The sequence below is a fragment of the Oncorhynchus nerka genome, linkage group LG6, assembly GCF_034236695.1.
Source record: "Oncorhynchus nerka isolate Pitt River linkage group LG6, Oner_Uvic_2.0, whole genome shotgun sequence".
NCBI classification, from domain to species: Eukaryota; Metazoa; Chordata; class Actinopteri; order Salmoniformes; family Salmonidae; genus Oncorhynchus; species Oncorhynchus nerka.
Window position 1 is genome coordinate 21,700,480 of NC_088401.1, and position 17,533 is coordinate 21,718,012.

A 17,533-nucleotide genomic window follows, 5' to 3' on the forward strand; every position below is an offset into this window, starting at 1 on the left:
TCACTCAGTTATGCACATTAACAAGGGGTGTGTTCGAGTGCGATCTGGGAATTCCGGCCCAGGAGTAGGGTTGATCTGAAGCTTCTGACCTCATAACGGCACCCAAGCTAACTGGCTAAAGTTGGCTAGCTTGCTACTTCCAGACACCACTCTGACAATTTTCTCGCCCTAGCAGAGTAAATTGCTGTATGCTGTTTTCGTTTTACTGACTGCTCATTCATAAATTCCTCAGTGTTCTGCGCTATGGCACACTCAGCCACAGCGAATTTACGTTCAAGCTCAGCCAAGCTAACTCGCAAAGCGATTCACATTTCATGCTTGCTTACCAAATGACACCTGCATCCCTAGCCATAAAGAAACGATGCGGAGAAAAAGGTCCCGAAAATAATTCTAGCCCAATGACCTCTCAACCCTTTTTTCAGCTAGAGAGAAGTTGCCATATCTATAGAATAAACCATTTTTACATAATGTTATTGAGCCAATAAGGAAGGAATATCATAGGAAATTGTAATGTTAGAACAAATTTTGTATGTGGCAAGAAAATAATCAATTTAACCCGTTTGACAGCTGGGATTAAGCAATAAGGCACAAGGGGGTGTGGTATATGGCCAATATACTAGGGGCTGTTCTTATGCAAGACGCAACGCGGAGCCGCTATATACCCACCAATGTTTTGTCTTACCCGTGGTATATGGTCTGATATACCACGGCTTTCAGGGCTCAAACTGGGTGTTTTGAACCCTAGAATTCTCATTGGCTGAAAGGCATGGTATATCAGATTGAATACCACAGGTATGACATAACATTTATTTTTACTGTTATAATTACGTTGATAACCAGTTTATAATAGCAATAAGGCTCCTCTGGGGTTTGTGATATATGGCCAATATTCCACGGCTGTGTCCAGGCACTCCAACAGAAGCAAATGTATAATGCTTGTCAATTTCATTGGGAACTTTCCCCCATAAAAATAACTACGTGAGGGAGTTCCAGAATTTCCACCCGGGCAGCCCCGGAGACCCTGAGCTTGATACCGTTGTCTTTAAGCAGTCAACATTGGAATGCAGTTTAAACCACCTCGGAGTGAATATATGTAATGTGCTCTAGTGCGCCCAGTCTTTTTCCAGTGCTTTGTGTCATTATTTCTTGATTTGCATCAGTTCTAGCGCATTAATGTTTTATGGAAAAAGGTGTTTCCATAATGACAACTGGTAAAAAGTTGCCACAACGAGCGCACATGCTGCTCGCTCTCCTCTTGCTCATGTGACTCAGCCAATAACTCCAGTGCTCTCAACACACACACTCCTCTGGTCCTCCCCACCACTCACTCAGCAACAGCCTGCCTCACTGCCTGAGTCAGCAGCAGGTCTCAGCAACAAAATATTTAAGAGAAAAGCCATGGCAGCCGCAGTGCAACTTAGCCCAAAAAACTGCAAACATAGCAACAATGGGTCACTCCTCCAATGTTGGGCTCTGTGTTTTTAGCTTGCTAAATAAATAGATACGCTAGCCTATTAGCCATGGTATGACTGACTTACTCATTGCATTGAGTCATTGAATACTAAAACAGTGCATCCTGATTGGGTGGATGCAGCAAACTATAGTGTAGCAGGCCAGCTGTGATTTGCAATATTTCTGGTATTGGTGAATTACATCCAGCTATTCTGCCAACAATGGCTTACTGTACGTCAAGGAATTTGTCATGATTGTCTGTTTCATATCTGAAAAGTAGTTAAAACGCTGCCAATTCCACTTTAATAACACATTGTAATAAGTACAGAATAAAATTACTCTAAAACCAGGGTCATAATACTGGTAGTCCACAGTTCTTAGTAAACACTTTTTGGGGACTTAAGCAATATTATTTGGATAAAATTCATTTAAACATGATTGTTCTTTTTTTTTTTTTTTAAATCACTTGCATGACACATTCTAAAACATGGGACAAGGAATTGTTCTCAGGGAAAAATGGAGTACTAATTTCCAAGAGGGGAAGTCATACAAATGCGGTTGAGACTACAGTGTACTTACTCTGTGCACTTCAGGGAGGCTGGAACCAGTTCTGAAGACAAACAGCATTCATTCTCCAAGTCTTCAAGAACACAGTCCGTATAATTAGTTCCATCCCTCTTTCCTTGTCACAGCAGCAGTGTGCAGTATCCCCCCCAGAGGGGGGCAGTCAATGTCTGGAACGTTACTAGTCGTGGGGTATCAACATCAGCCCTCCAACTGCCACTGCTGGGACTGAGAGCCATCACAGATCGCCATGGCAACGTATCCCTTGGGGCTGATTGTGTCGACCACGGCCAGGCATTGGCCCACTGAGACTTGATATAGCCGGTTGCTCTTCTGGAGATGGTTGGAGGAAGACGGGGCCATGTGTTACATAGAGAATGCAGGGAGAGGAGAGCCATTGGAGACACAGCATTACTGTAGCTAATAAAAAGATTAGCCCAGAGCCAACTGGCGGTGGTCGAGTAGAAGTTGCCCTTCTTGCCATCATCATGATGCCCCGTGGTACCAGCCAATATAAAAACCACAGTAATACTGTTGTATTGGTAGCAATCATTACTATATACTGTAATATTGTCCTGCTGTAGTATTGGTAGCAGTCATTACTATAGTCTTATCTGCCTATACAGATATGGGGACAATTTGATTCAGCAACAGTGTGGTTGAGTGAGGGCAGGGGGTCTAGTTAACTCACCCCCAGGGTCCACTGCTGGGAGCCTCCTGAGCCGTGACACTTCATGAGACGGGGCGGGTCAGACGAGCGGATTTCGGACATGTCCAGACACAGCAGGCCAGTCAGGATCAACTCGTGCTCCTCATCATAGGCCCACTCCTAAGGAAGGAAGGGAGGGACAGAGAAAGTGGGTGAGTGAGAAAAAGGCCGATGGATTATATAGTGTACAGTTAAAATTCTATACAGCGCCTAAAGAAAGTATTCACCCACCTTGACTTTCCACATTTTGTTGCGTTTACAGCCCAAATTTAGATTGTGTAGGCCAGTGACACACACACTATCCCATAATGTCAAAGTGGAATTATATTTTTCAAAATGTTAACCAAAACTATTCAACCCCTTTGTCATGGCAAGCCTAAATAAGTTCAGGAGTAAACATTTGATTAACAAGTTGCATGGACTCACTGTGTGCAATAATAGTGTTGAACATAATTTTTGAATGATTACCTCATTTGTGTACCCCACGCATACAATTATCTGTAAAGTCTCTCAGTGAATTTCAACCACAAAGACCAGGGAGGTTTTCCAATGCCTCGCAAAGAAGGGCGCCTATACACTTCAAATAAAAACATCTACTCCATATTTTCAAGCATTGGTCAAAATCCTAGAGGAAAACCTGGATCAGTCTGCTTTCAACCAGACACTGGGACCTTTCACAGAAGGACAATAACTTTCAACTGTAGATTTGGCCTTGTGTTTAAGTCAGAAGTTTACATACACATAAACTCGTTTTTCAACCACTCCACAAATTTCTTGTTAACAAACTATAGTTTTGGCAAGTCGGTTAGGACATTACTTTGTGCATGACAAGTAGTTTTTCCAACAATTGTTTACAGACAGATTATTTATCTTATAAATCACTATCACAATTCCAGTGGGTCAAAAGTTTACATACACTAAGTTGACTGTGCCTTTAAACAGCTTGTAAAATTCCAGAAAATGATGTCATGGCTTTAGAGGCTAATTGACATCATTTGAGTCGATTGGAGGTGTACCTGTGGATGTATTTCAAGGCCTACCTTCAAACTCAGTGCCTCTTGCTTGACATCACGGGAAAATGAAAAGAAATCACCCAACACCTCAGAAAGAAAATGGTAGACCTCCACAAGTCTGGTTCATCCTTGGGAGCAATTTCCGAACGCCTGAAGGTACCACATTCAACTGTACAAACAATAGTACGCAAGTATAAACACCATGGGACCATGCAGCAGTCATACCGCTCAGGAAGGAGACGCGTTCTGTCTCCTAGAGATGAACGTACTTTGGTGCGAAAAGTGCAAATCAATCCCAGAACAACAGCAAAGGACATTGTGAAGATGCTGGAGGGAACAGATACAAAAGTATCTATATCCACAGTAAAACGAGTCCTATATCGATGTAACCTAAAAGTCTGCTCAGCAAGGAAGGTGGCACTGCTCCAAAACCGCCATAAAAAAGCCAGACTACGGTTTGCAACTGCACATGGGGACAAAGATCGTACTTTTTGGAGAAATCTCCTCTGGTCAGATTAAACAAAAATAGAACCGTTTGGCAATAATGACCATCGTTATGTTTGGAGAAAAAAGGGGGAGGCTTGCAAGCCAAAGAACACCATCCCAACTGTGAAGCACGGGAGTGGCAGCATCATGTTGTGGTGGTGCTTTGCTGCAGGAGAGACTGGTGCACTTCACAAAATAGATGGCAACATGAGGAAGAAAAATTTAAGCAACATCAAGACATCAGTCAGGAAGTTAAAGCTTGGTCGCAAATGGACAATGACCCTAAGCATACTTCCAAAGTTGTGGCAAAATGGCTCAAGGACAACAAAGTCAAGGTATTGGCGTGACGATCACAAAGCCCAGACCTCATCCTATAGAACATGTATGGGCAGAACTGAAAAGGCGTGTGCGAGCAAGGAGGCCTACAAACATGACTCAGTTACACCAGCTTTGTTAGGAGGAATGGGCCTAAATTCACACAACTTATTGTGGAAGGCTACCCGAAAGGTTTGACCCAAGTTAAACAATTTAAAAGGCAAAGTTACCAAATACTAATTGAGTGCATGTAAACTTCTGACCCACTGGGAATGTGATGAAAGAAATCACTCTACTATTATTCAGACATTTCACATTCTTAAAATGAAGTGGTGATCCTAACTGACCTAAGACAGGGACTAAATGTCAGGAATTGTGAGAAACTGAGTTTAAATGTATTTGGCTTAGGTGTATGTAAACTTCCGACTACCAAGAAGAGCTGTTCCTGAGTGGCTGAATTACAGTTTTGACTGATCTGTATGAAAATCTATGTGAAAACCTGCAAATGGCTGTCTAGCGATGATTAACTTGACAGAGCTTGAAGAATTTAAAATAAAATGTGCAAACATTGTACAATGCAGGTTTACCCAGATAGACTCCGCTGTTATCACTGCCAAAAGTGCTTCTACATAAACTCAGCAAAAAAAGAAATGTCATCTCACTATCAACTGTTTATTTTCAGCAAACTTAACATGTGTAAATATTTGTGTGAACATAATTCAACAGACAAGTGACTAACAGAAATGGACTATGTCCCTGAAAAAAGGGGGAGGTCAAAAGTAAGTCAGTATCTGTTGTGGCCACCAGCTGCATTAAATACTGCACCAGATTTGCCAGTTCTTGCTGTGAGATGTTACCCCACTCCTCCACCAAGGCACCTGCAAGTTCCTGGACATTTCTGGGGGAAATGGTCCTAGCCCTCAGATCCAACAGGTACCAGACGTGCTCAATGGGATTGAGATCCAGGCTCTTCGCTGGCCATGCCAGAACACTGACATTCCTGTCTTGCAGGAAATCACGCACAGAACGAGCAGTATGGCTGGTAGCATTGTCATGCTGCAGAGGTACCAAATGAGGGAGGAGGATGTTTTTCCTGTAACGCACAGCGCTGAGATTGCCTGCAATGACAACAAGCTCAGTCCGATGATGGTATGACGGACCCTCCACCTCCAAATCACAGGCCTCATTGTAACGTGCATTCCTTCAACGATAAACACAAATCCGAAAATCACCCCTGGTGAGACAAAACCACGACTCGTCAGTGAAGAGCACTTTTTGCCAGTCCTGTCTGGTCCAGCGACGGTGGGTTTGTGCCCATAGGCGACATTGTTGCCAGTGATGTCTGGTGAGAACCTGCCTTACAACAGGCCTACAAGTCCTCAGTCCACCCTCTCTCAGCCTATTGCGGACAGTCTGAGCACTGATGGAGGGATTGTGCAACTCGGGCAGTTGTTGTTGCCATCCTGTACCTGTCCCGCAGGTGTGATGTTCGGGTGCGCCGATCCTGTGCAGGTGTTGTTTTTTTTCTTTATTACAAAACACAAGGAAGGGGTCACATTAAAGTATTAGAACAAACAATACAGCATCAAGACACTATCAAACATGTATCAGTCTTTCCGCAAGGCTACCTTGTGAAACCCGAACCCTCTAAGATCCCCCCCACAGTTCCCCAATAGCTGTCCCTCAACCATTTGAGACCCTTCCTACAGTCCCCCCCGGAATAAAAAAAATACACAATTCCATTCCCCCAAGAACCCCCAATGCACCAACAATCAAGAGAATGAACTAACGAGAAGAAAGGAAGACAGAAAACAACAATAATACCTTTAAAACAAAGGACAACTGAAAACATGACAGCAATGCCTACTTTATGTTTGTGTGCATGTCTGGCACTATTACAGGAATGTGTGTGTTCTTGTATGTGTTTATATGCATGTGTACAAACACCTGCACGGTAATCATCCTCAGGCAAACCGGCATTAGTTGTAAAAACACTGCCATTTAGTGTCATTCAAATGTACTTTTTTCCCCTTTATCTTTCAACTATGCTATGATGTTTAAACATACAATTTCAATCTATCTAAACGAATAGAATCTACAGATTGCGTGTTTTAGATAAATACTTTTACTAAGAGTATTAATAATTGACTGACCAGGTCTCTCCAGATCTCCTAACAGTACTATTTCTAGGGTCAATTTTAGATCAATGCTATGCATTTTCAGCCATTCCTGAACCTGAGACCAGAAACAGGCTACCTTGATTCTGTATCCTCACGTCAAAATCTGCAGAGCTTCGATGATTTTATGCCCCAAGAATTCTATATAATAATTTTAGCTGAAAAGCACGAAGTCTTGCGTTGTTTTATATATCAACTCATACACCCTGTACCATGGAATCGGTACATCAAAAATCTCTTCCCAACTATTTTGCAATCTGTATGGCACAGTTGTCAACATGGTCCTCAAATGAAACTGGTATACTTTCCTATTTATGCTATTTTTATTCCTCCGCCAGTTTTGATCCTTTATATTGGGCAGACAGACCATTTCCCTACCTCCTCCCACTGCCACCCGCCTCCTCCAGTTTTGATCCTTTATATTGGGCAGACAGACCAGTTCCCTACCTCCTCCCACTGCCACCCGCCTCCTCCAGTTTTGATCCTTTATATTGGGCAGACAGACCAGTTCCCTACCTCCTCCCACTGCCACCTCCTCCCTTTATATTGGGCAGACAGACCAGTTCCCTACCTCCTCCCACTGCCACCCGCCTCCTCCAGTTTTGATCCTTTATATTGGGCAGACAGACCAGTTCCCTACCTCCTCCCGCTGCCACCCGCCTCCTCCATTTTTGGGGCAATGCTGTAATCAATTTGTTGTACTCTTGGATAGAGCAGAACTTCCCGTACAATTCTGATAAGGACATAACTCTACCATTACCATTTAATAAGAACAAAATACCCTTTTCAAACATCTTTCCCATAAATACAGGTATTTTATCAACCAGCACATGAGTTCAGCCGTAATATTTGTTCCATCTTTTCAGGGGGATGAAATTGAAATTGTAGCCAGCTCTGCAGTGCTTGTTTGAAAAAAAGTTTAATTTTTGATGAATTGAAAATGAGACATGGCAACCTGCACAAAGGCAAAAACGGCCATTTTTAAACAAGGGATGAGCTTTTCTTATTAATCTACTTGAGAACCATTTAGGGTTCAAATAAAACTTTTGAATGAGTGAAGCTTAGAGAGGTTTAGTGCTTTTATATTTAATCATCTCAACCCACCCAATTCATATTCATTATATAGAGAGGCACGTTTTATTTTGTCTGGTTTAGCGTCTCAGATAAAGCTAAATATTTTTGCTCATATGATTTGAAAAATGAATCATCAGGAGTAGGCAGCGCCATAAGTAAGTGAGTAAACTGAGATATGACTGAGTTAATCAGGGCAATTTTCCATAAATAGACAGGTATTTACCCCTCCATTGTTGCAGGAGCTTGTCTATTTTTACAAGTTTTCTATTGAAATTCATTGTGGAGAGCTAATTTATACATTTTGTGATATGAATACCGAGTATGTCTACGTACTTCATCATCAGCCCATTTTATAGGTAAGCTGCAAGGTAATGTAAAAGATCCAATACGTAATATTGTACACTTATCATAATTAGGTTTAGTCCAGAGAGTGCACTTATCTAGATCTTTAATGAGACATTGCAGGGATCTAGCTTGAGGACTTGAGTCATCGGCATACATGGACACCTTTGTTTTTAAACCTTGGATTTCTAATCCTCTAATGATTTAATTAACTGCTGAAATTGTTGCAACCCCTATTACTAGCATTTTCAGCTGCTACAGACCTATATCTATCCTACCCTGTCTTTCTAAGGTATTCGAAAGCCAAGTTAAACAGATTACCGACCATTTCGAATCCCACCGTACCTCGAGCCGACTCTTTTCTCTGTATACATCAATGATGTTGCTCTTGCTGCTGGTGATTCTCTGACACACCTCTACGCAGACGACACCATTCTGTATACTTCCGGCCCCTCTTTGGACACTGTGTTAACTAACCTCCAGGCGAGCTTCAATGCCATACAACTCTCCTTCCGTGGCCTCCAACTGCTCTTAAAACTAAATGCATGCCATTTAACCGATCACTGCCCGCACCTGCTCGCCCGTCCAGCATCACTACTCTGGACGGCTCTGACTTAGAATACGTGGACAACTACAAATACCTAGGTGTCTGGTTAGACTGTAAACTCTCCTTCCAGACTCCCATTAACCTCTCTGGGATAGGGGGATGCAAAGGTCCCACTTGGCCAATTGCCAGGGAAAATGCAGAGCGCCAGATTCAAATAAAATACTATAAAATTCAAACTTTCATTAAATCACACATGCAAATTAAAGCTACACTCGTTGTGAATCCAGCAAACATGTCAGATTTCAAAAAGGCTCTTCAGCGAAAGCGTAAGAAGCTATTATCTGATGATGGCACAGCAGTAAACAAAGAGTAGCATATTTCAACCCTGCAGGCGCTACACAAAACGCAGAAATAAAATATAAAACATGCCCCTTACCTTTGACAAGCTTCTTTTGTTGGCACTCCAATATGTCCCATAAACATCACAAATGGTCCCTTTGTTCGATTAATTCCGTCCATATATATCCAAAATGTCCATTTATTTGGCGCGTTTGATCCAGAGAAACACAGCTTTCAATTTGCCCAAAGTCACTACAAAATATCTCAAAAGTTGCCTGTAATCTTGCCAAAACATTGCAAAATACTTTTGTAATACAACTTTAGGTATTTTTAACGTTAATAATCGATCAAATTGAAGACGGGTCTATCTGTTTTCAATGGAGGACGAGAGGAAACTAACGCTACTTTACAAGTCTTGGCCAACTCTCAACAGCGTTACCTTTTTCCAGGATGGCCGTACTTCTTCATTGCACAAAGGAATAACCTCAACCAAATTCCAAAGACTGGTGACATCCAGTGGAAGCGGTAGGAACTACAAACAAGTGCCTAAGAAAAATATTTTCCCAATAAGAACTCACTGAACAGACAGACCTAAAAAAAAAAATCTGAATGGTTAGTCCTCAGAGTTTTACCTGCTACATAAGTTCTGTTATACTCACAGACATGATTCAAACAGTTTTAGAAACTTGAGTGTTTTCTATCCAAATCTACTAGTAAAATGCATATCTTATATTCTTGGCATGAGTAGCAGGAAGTTGAAATTGGGCACGCTATTTATCCAAAAGTGAAAATGCTGCCCCCTATACCTTAAGAAGTTAAAGCTAGTAAGGGAGAGATGAGTCTCCAGCTTCAGAGATGTTTGCAGTTCGTTCCAGTCATTGGCAGCAGAGAACTGGAAGGAAAGACGACCAAAGGAGGAATTGGCTTTGTGGTGTCCAATGAGATGTAGCACGCGCTCCAGCAGGTATGAGTGGGTGCTGCTATGGTGACCAGTGAGCTGAGATAAGGCGGGGCTTTACCTAGCAGAGACTTGTAGATAACCTGTAGCCAGTGGGTTTGGCGACGAGTATGAAGCGAGTGCCAACCAACGAGAGCGTACAGGTCGCAATGGTGGGTAGTATATGGGGCTTTGGTGACAAAACGGATGGGACTGTGATAGACTGCATCCAATTTGTTGAGTAGAGTGTTGGAGGCTATTTTATAGATGACATCACCGAAGTAGAGGATCGGTAGGATGGTCAGTTTTACGAGGGTATGTTTGGCAGCATAAGTGAAGTATGCTTTGTTGCGATATAGGAAGCCGATTCTAGATTTAATTCCGGATTGGAGATGCTTAAGCACCAGTTGTCAGAGCAGCACACAGATCACTGCACCTGTACATAGCCCATCTGTAAACAGCCCATCCAACTACCTCATCCCCATACTCTATTTATTTATTTATCTTGCTCCTTTTCACCCCAGTATCTCTACTTGCATATTCATCTTCTGCACATCTACCATTCCAGTGTTTAATTACTTCACCACCATGGCCTATTTATTGCCTTAACTCCCGTATCTTACCTCATTTGCACTCACTGTATAGACTTTTATATATACTTTTTTCTTTTGTTCTACTGTATTATTGACTGTGTGTTTTGTTTATTCCATGTGTAACTCTGTGTTGTATGTGTCAAATTGCTATGCTTTATCTTGGCCAGGTCACAGTTGCAAATGAGAACTTGTTCTCAACTAGCCTACCTGGTTAAATAAAAAAAATAGCTCGCATTTCTATGGCCATAACGAATAGATATGGTGACAGCGGAAACACTTGTTTAACTCCTCTTGACAATTCAAAACTCTCTGTAGAGAGTAGCCGTTATTTACTACTTTACACTTGGGGTCGCTATGCATTATTTTTACCCATTTTATAAGAGAATTGCCAAAATTGAGAAAAAAAACAGGCATTTATAAATCAAATCCAGTCTTACTTTATCAAATGCCTTTTCAAAATCTGCTATAAATACCATTCCTGGCTTCTTACATGTTCTATTATTTCTAGTAGTTGTTGTACATTATCTCTAATGTATCGTCCATGTAAAAAAACCTGTCTCATCAGGATTAACAATACCTGGTAAAACCCTTTTAATTCTGAGTACTATGCATTTTGCTAGTATTTTTGCATCACAACATTGAAGTGTAAGGGGCCTCCAGTTTTTTAGATAGACCGGGTCTTGTTTTAATATGAGAAAAATCAGACCTTTCTGCTGAGTACCTGACAGACTACCATTTCTATAGGAGTAGTTAAACAATTTAACAATGGAGCTTTTAGTATATCAAAAAATACTTGATCTACCGGTATGCCATCAAGCCCTGGGGTTTTTCCAGACTGAAAGGATTTAATAGCCTGAAAAAGTTATTCCTCTGTAATTTGGCCTTCGCACTGATCTTTATGTACATTTGTTAATTTTCCATCTTATATTATTTGGAAAGAATTCCTTATGTAGTCTTCATTCAGTGGGAAAGGATTAGACGGAAAAGAGAATATCTGCTTCCTCTTAAAATATAATTCGGAGAATCCTAGATGACTCAGTCTTCAGAAACGAGTTTCTGTGGAAGAATTTTGTGCATTTTTCTCCATATTCCATCCAGTTTGCTTTATTTTTGTAATAGATTACATTAGATCGTTCTTGAATAAGTTCAAGTTATTTTTGTTTTTCCTCTAGCTTATTTTGTATCTCTATTGTTGTTATTGTTTTGTTTTTATCTACCTGTACTATTAGTTCATGGATTTCCCTTGTTAGTCTCGTTTCTTTAGCTAGAAACTGCTTTTTTATTATTGATGAATATTGAATTGAATGACCCCTGAAGGTACATTTAAAGGTATCCCAAACAATAAAGGGATTTGCTGAACCTATATTATACTGGAAAAATTCAGTTAACTTCTTTAGTCTTAGTTAAAAATAAGTTGTCCTCCAGTAAACTTTGATTACATTTCCAATATCCCCGTCCAGGTGGAAAATCTGTAAGACTTATGTGAATACCAATTAGATGATGATCCGATCGCATTCTGTCTCCTATAAAAACTTTAACCATTGATGCAAGAGAGAAAGAGACAAGAAAGTAGTCAAGACGATTGATTCGCTTGATTAAGTGTCCTCCATGTATATCTCACTAGGTCGGGGTTTTTTAGTCTCCAAATATCCACAATATTTGTGATTTCCTTAAGGGCACGGTGATGATAGTTTGTAGAGTGATGACCTTTACGGTCCATCGAGGTACTTAACACTGTGTTATAGTCTCCTACCATAATGATTAGATCATTTGTTGCCTGTAAGTTCAATAAATTGGTATAAATGTTTGAGGAAGTGTGGATCATCCTGATTTGGACCATAAAGATTAATGAGCCAAATCTCTTTTTCGTCCGCTTTCATATTCAAAAGAATCCACCTTCCTTGCGAATCATTCCTGATTATTTGCACATTCAGATCGAAATTTTTGTTCATTAATATCATCATACCCTTTGAGTTCCTTTGTCCATGACAGAAAATGATTTCACCACCCCCTTCCTTTTTCCACGAAACTTCATCTAAGGATGTAGAGTGAGTTTCCTGTAAACAGTATATATATTAATTTTCTTTTAGCCATGTAAAGACAGATCTTCTTTTATAATCTGCCAAACCGTTGCAATTATAACTAGCTAAACTTATTTCACCCCTTACCATAAGTAGATACTATTCTCAGGCTAAATTGACCATAATTAGTGCTTGTGTAAAGTTACTGCCATCAGGGGTATTATAAAGGTCAAAACTAGAGCTTTCAAATGTCTGATATTTAGAATTCAAGAAATAGGTTCTAGCAATATTTTTTTATTCCCTTGCCTGTTTGCCAATGCCACAGATGTTAGACAAATTATGTGTGTGATATTGGATATGATGTCTGTATAAGAGTAAGGCTGTGTAATGTCCAAATAAATAATAACGCTGCCAATTTGCATGTTTGAGTATCTGTGTTTAACATGTAGTGCGTATAGCCTTAATATTCATAATTGTGATCCATATCGTATCACCATCATAATTACCAAACATAATTGAAAAACACATTCCAGAATTTCCATATCAATTGATGTTTCACATGATCATGAAAGAGACCTTGCATTATTCTAGACTGCTTCACTACAGCACAAATGTATTCCGTATTATATGTTATTATGCCCCTATTTTGATATCTTCCCCTTGCTTGTTGCAAACATACATAAAAAAGAGACAAACACATTAAATTATAAAACAGTTGGACAACAGCGAGAGAGAAAAGAGAGCGAGATCAGGTGTGTATGTGTAAGCAAGCATGTAGTTGAGTACGTGTGTGTGTTCATATCCACTTCATAAATGTTCAGATATTTTAAACAGTTCCCATACCTTATTTTTTTTCGTAACCTGTAGAAGTCCCTGTAGAATTTAGTACAGCCACAGTGTTATGGAGCTATCTCGGAATAGCTGTCCATCTATAAAGAGTTGGTCCACAATAAAGGCACGCCTTCCTGACGGGCCGCCCCCAGGTGGTGAGGGTAGGCAACAACATCTCCTCCCCACTGATCCTCAACACTGGGGCCCCACAAGGGTGCGTTCTGAGCCCTCTCCTGTACTCCCTGTTCACCCACGACTGCGTGGCCACGCACACTTCCAACTCAATCATCAAGTTTGCGGACGACACAACAGTGGTAGGCTTGATTACCAACAACGACGAGACGGCCTACAGGGAGGAGGTGAGGGCCCTCGGAGTGTGGTGTCAGGAAAATAACCTCACACTCAACATCAACAAAACTAAGGAGATGATTGTGGACTTCAGGAAACAGCAGAGGGAACACCCCCCTATCCACATCGATGGAACAGTAGTGGAGAGGGTAGCAAGTTTTAAGTCCCTCGGCATACACATCACAGACAAACTGAATTGGTCCACTCACACAGACAGCATCGTGAAGAAGGCGCAGCAGCGCCTCTTCAACCTCAGGAGGCTGAAGAAATTCGGCTTGTCACCAAAAGCACTCACAAACTTCTACAGATGCACAATCGAGAGCATCCTGGCGGGCTGTATCACCGCCTGGTACAGCAACTGCTCCGCCCTCAACCGTAAGGCTCTCCAGAGGGTAGTGAGGTCTGCACAACGCATCACCGGGGGCAAAGGTGCCCTCCAGGACACCTACACCACCCGATGTTACAGGAAGGCCATAAAGATCATCAAGGACATCAACCACCCGAGCCACTGCCTGTTCACCCCGCTATCATCCAGAAGGCGAGGTCAGTACAGGTGCATCAAAGCTGGGACCGAGAGACTGAAAAACAGCTTCTATCTCAAGGCCATCAGACTGTTAAACAGCCACCACTAACATTGAGTGGCTGCTGCCAACACACTGACACTGACTCGACTCCAGCCACTTTAATAATGGGAATTGATGGGAAATGTAAATATATCACTAGCCACTTTATATAATGTTACTTACCCTACATTATTAATCTCATATGCATACGTATATACTGTACTCTATATCATCGACTGCATCCTTATGTAATACATGTATCACTAGCCACTTTAACTATGCCACGTTGTTTACATACTCATCTCATATGTATATACTGTACTCGATACCATCTACTGTATCTTGCCTATGCTGCTCTGTACCATCACTCATTCATATATCCTTATGTACATATTCTTTATCCCCTTACACTGTGTATAAGACAGTAGTTTTGGAATTGTTAGTTAGATTACTTGGTTATTACTGCATTGTCGGAACTAGAAGCACAAGCATTTCGCTACACTCGCATTAACATCTGCTAACCATGTGTATGTGACAAATACAATTTGATTAGATTTGATTTGACCATCCATCCTTTGTTGTCTTTGTACCGGATACAGTCTCTTACGAAGTTCGTTTATCTCCTTTGGAAATTGGTCATTGAGACCGAATTTGGTCCCTTCCTCTGCTTTTGATCAGCTCCTTTTGTTGGTAGTGTTCAAATTTTGCGATGATCGGTCGGGTACCCTTGGTCTTGTCGCTCCAAGTCTGTGTACTCGGTGGAAAGCCACCTTGTTTAATCTCTATAGGAAGCTTCAATGCGGATTTCATAAATTCTCTGATCGCGCCCTCTGGATTATTGGATGCGTCCTCAGGAATAGCAGAAAAAGTGATTTTTCACTCATGCTACAAATTTGTATGTCTAGTAGCGTCTCCTTCATCACCCTGTTTTCCCTGAGTGGACAATTCATGTTGGAATCGTGTATTTTTACCTTGGCTGTGAGTGTCTTCTTTTCTCTTTGGCGCTTGAGAATTTCACTCTGGCTGAACGCCAAACTCCCCCTCAGCCCTGCTACCTTCTCACACAAATGTTCCATCGTTGCATGGATTCCAGCCAGAGCACTAGCCTCTACCTCAATGGGAAGTAAATCGTCCGTGTCTGTAGATTAATCTGTTTTTCTTTTTTTTGTCGGGTTAAAGTTAATTTTGTGAGGTGGTCGGATCTTTCCACGAAGGAGTATGTTGTTCCTCCATAGCGTAAAGCTGTTGGTACTCGTCGATTTCCCTCAGGATCTCCTTGGTATCCAGATTGGTTGCAGTATAGAGCCAGTTGTTTTACGAAAAGATAACAAAAGTCTTTCCCACCACGACGACAAGTGTCTGTAGTACAGCCAGCTAGCACTCGCGGAATCCACGCAAAAACTAAACACAAATTTGCAGTCCCAGCCGTAAAGGCTAACCGCGTTGTGGAATCCTTAGTAACAAAACTTTAGTTTGGATTAAAATTGATTTAATGAATAAGTTTTAAATGTAAACAACAAACCGAGTGTAGACCGTACAGTGTCCTGTTGCGCGCTCTGATGAAGTCTCTCTCTCCAGAGCTGTGCGGGTGTTGTTGCAAGTGGTCTGACACTGCGAGGACAATCAGCTGTCTGTTCCGTCTCCCTGTAGCGCTCTCACACAGTACAATTTATTGCCCTGGCCACATCTGCAGTCCTTATGCCTCCTTTCAGCATGCCTAAGGCAAGTTCACGCAGATGAGCAGGGATTCCTGGGCATCTTTCTTTTGGTGTTTTTCAGAGTCAGTAGAAAGGCCTCTTTAGTGTCCTAAGTTTTCATAACTGACCTTAATTGCCTTCCTGTTAGTGTCTTAACAACCGTTCCATAGGTGCATGTTCATGAATTGTTTATGGTTGTTTATACCTTTTTACAATGAAGATATGTGAAGTCATTTAGATTTTTTACAAATTATTTTTTGAAAGACAGGGTCCTGAAAAAGGGACATTTCTTTTTTTGCTGAGTTTATTATTGTCTCAGGGGGCGTGAATACTATAGGTAAATGAAATCTTTCTGTATTTAATTTGCAAAAATGGATAAAAACATTTTCACTTATCTGTAGCTGGGGCCGAGAAGCTGTTTTTTTATCTCAAGGCCATTAGACTGTTAAATAGCCATCACAAGGAGTCTTCCACCCGGTTATGTAACCCTGTACCTTAGGAGGCTGCTGCCCCATAGACTTGCAATCACTTGCCACTTTGATAAATGGACCACTAGTCACTTTAATAATGTTTACATATTTTTGCTTTACTCATCTCATATGTATATACTGTATTTTAGTCTATGCCACTCCGACATTGCTCATCCTAATATTCCTTAATTCCATTATTTAACTTTTAGGTTGTGTGTATTGTTAGATATTACTGCACTGTTGGAGCTGGAAACACAAGCATTTCGCTGCACCCGCAAAAACATCTGCTAAACATGTGTATGTGACAAATAATATTTGATTTGCTTTAGATGGGTGAGAAAAATACATATTGAATTCATTTTGAATTAGGGCTGTAATACAACTAAATGTGGAATAAGTCAAGACGGTCAAATGTGGTACAGACCCGAGTGAGGAATGTAAAGTAATCTATTACAGAAACACCATCACCTTATGAGAATGTAATATAAATGTAGATCTTGACTTAAAATCAGAATAGAAAAATGGCAGAATTTCAACTTTAAATAATCCCAATATTTATGAAAAACAAAACTACTTCCCAATATATAATACTTCATTTTTGGATGTCAACATTTCACTCCTCACTTGTCAGCAGACAATTTCACAAACACCCGTTCACAGCGGAAGTAGTTGACCTCATCGTGTACCCGAAGACTCAGTGCCGCAGAGGGGGAGGGGGTTCAAATGGAAAGAGAGAATACAGAAAGCGAGAGAGTGGTCCGTATGAGGGAGAGCAAGAGGGGGAGAATGCGTGTCACAGTGCAGAACTGCAGTAGCTTCAGCCTCTGCTGAACTTCTACCCGACACACACAGGGAGTGACTCACTCTGCACCATTTTTACACACACAGGAAAGTGGAGGACCTAATGGAACAGTCATTTTCGGTTGAATGCAGAAAAGATGGATGACTCTTCCAGTAAGTGTGCACAAAACTAATCTCTGACCATGAGATCCTGGAGTGAGAGGAGGTACTGGTACAGTTCATGTACATCCAGCTTGAGATCCTACACTTTAACC

At 41.2% G+C, this 17,533-nt stretch overlaps 1 protein-coding gene across 2 annotated transcripts in view; it reads right to left on the minus strand.

Moving 5' to 3' along the window:
- Positions 1-2,166: 2,166 nt before the first annotated feature.
- The window catches only part of LOC115130173 (polypeptide N-acetylgalactosaminyltransferase 11-like), a 47,335-nt gene continuing 31,968 nt past the window's right edge, over positions 2,167-17,533 (minus strand). For both annotated transcript variants that reach the window (XM_029661025.2, XM_029661026.2), the window contains exons 11-12: positions 2,708-2,845; positions 2,167-2,349 (exon numbers count right to left, since the gene is read on the minus strand). In XM_029661025.2, the coding sequence (XP_029516885.2) occupies positions 2,218-2,349; positions 2,708-2,845 (270 nt within the window). In that variant the 3' untranslated portion in view covers positions 2,167-2,217. The remainder of the gene's footprint in view (positions 2,350-2,707; positions 2,846-17,533) is intronic.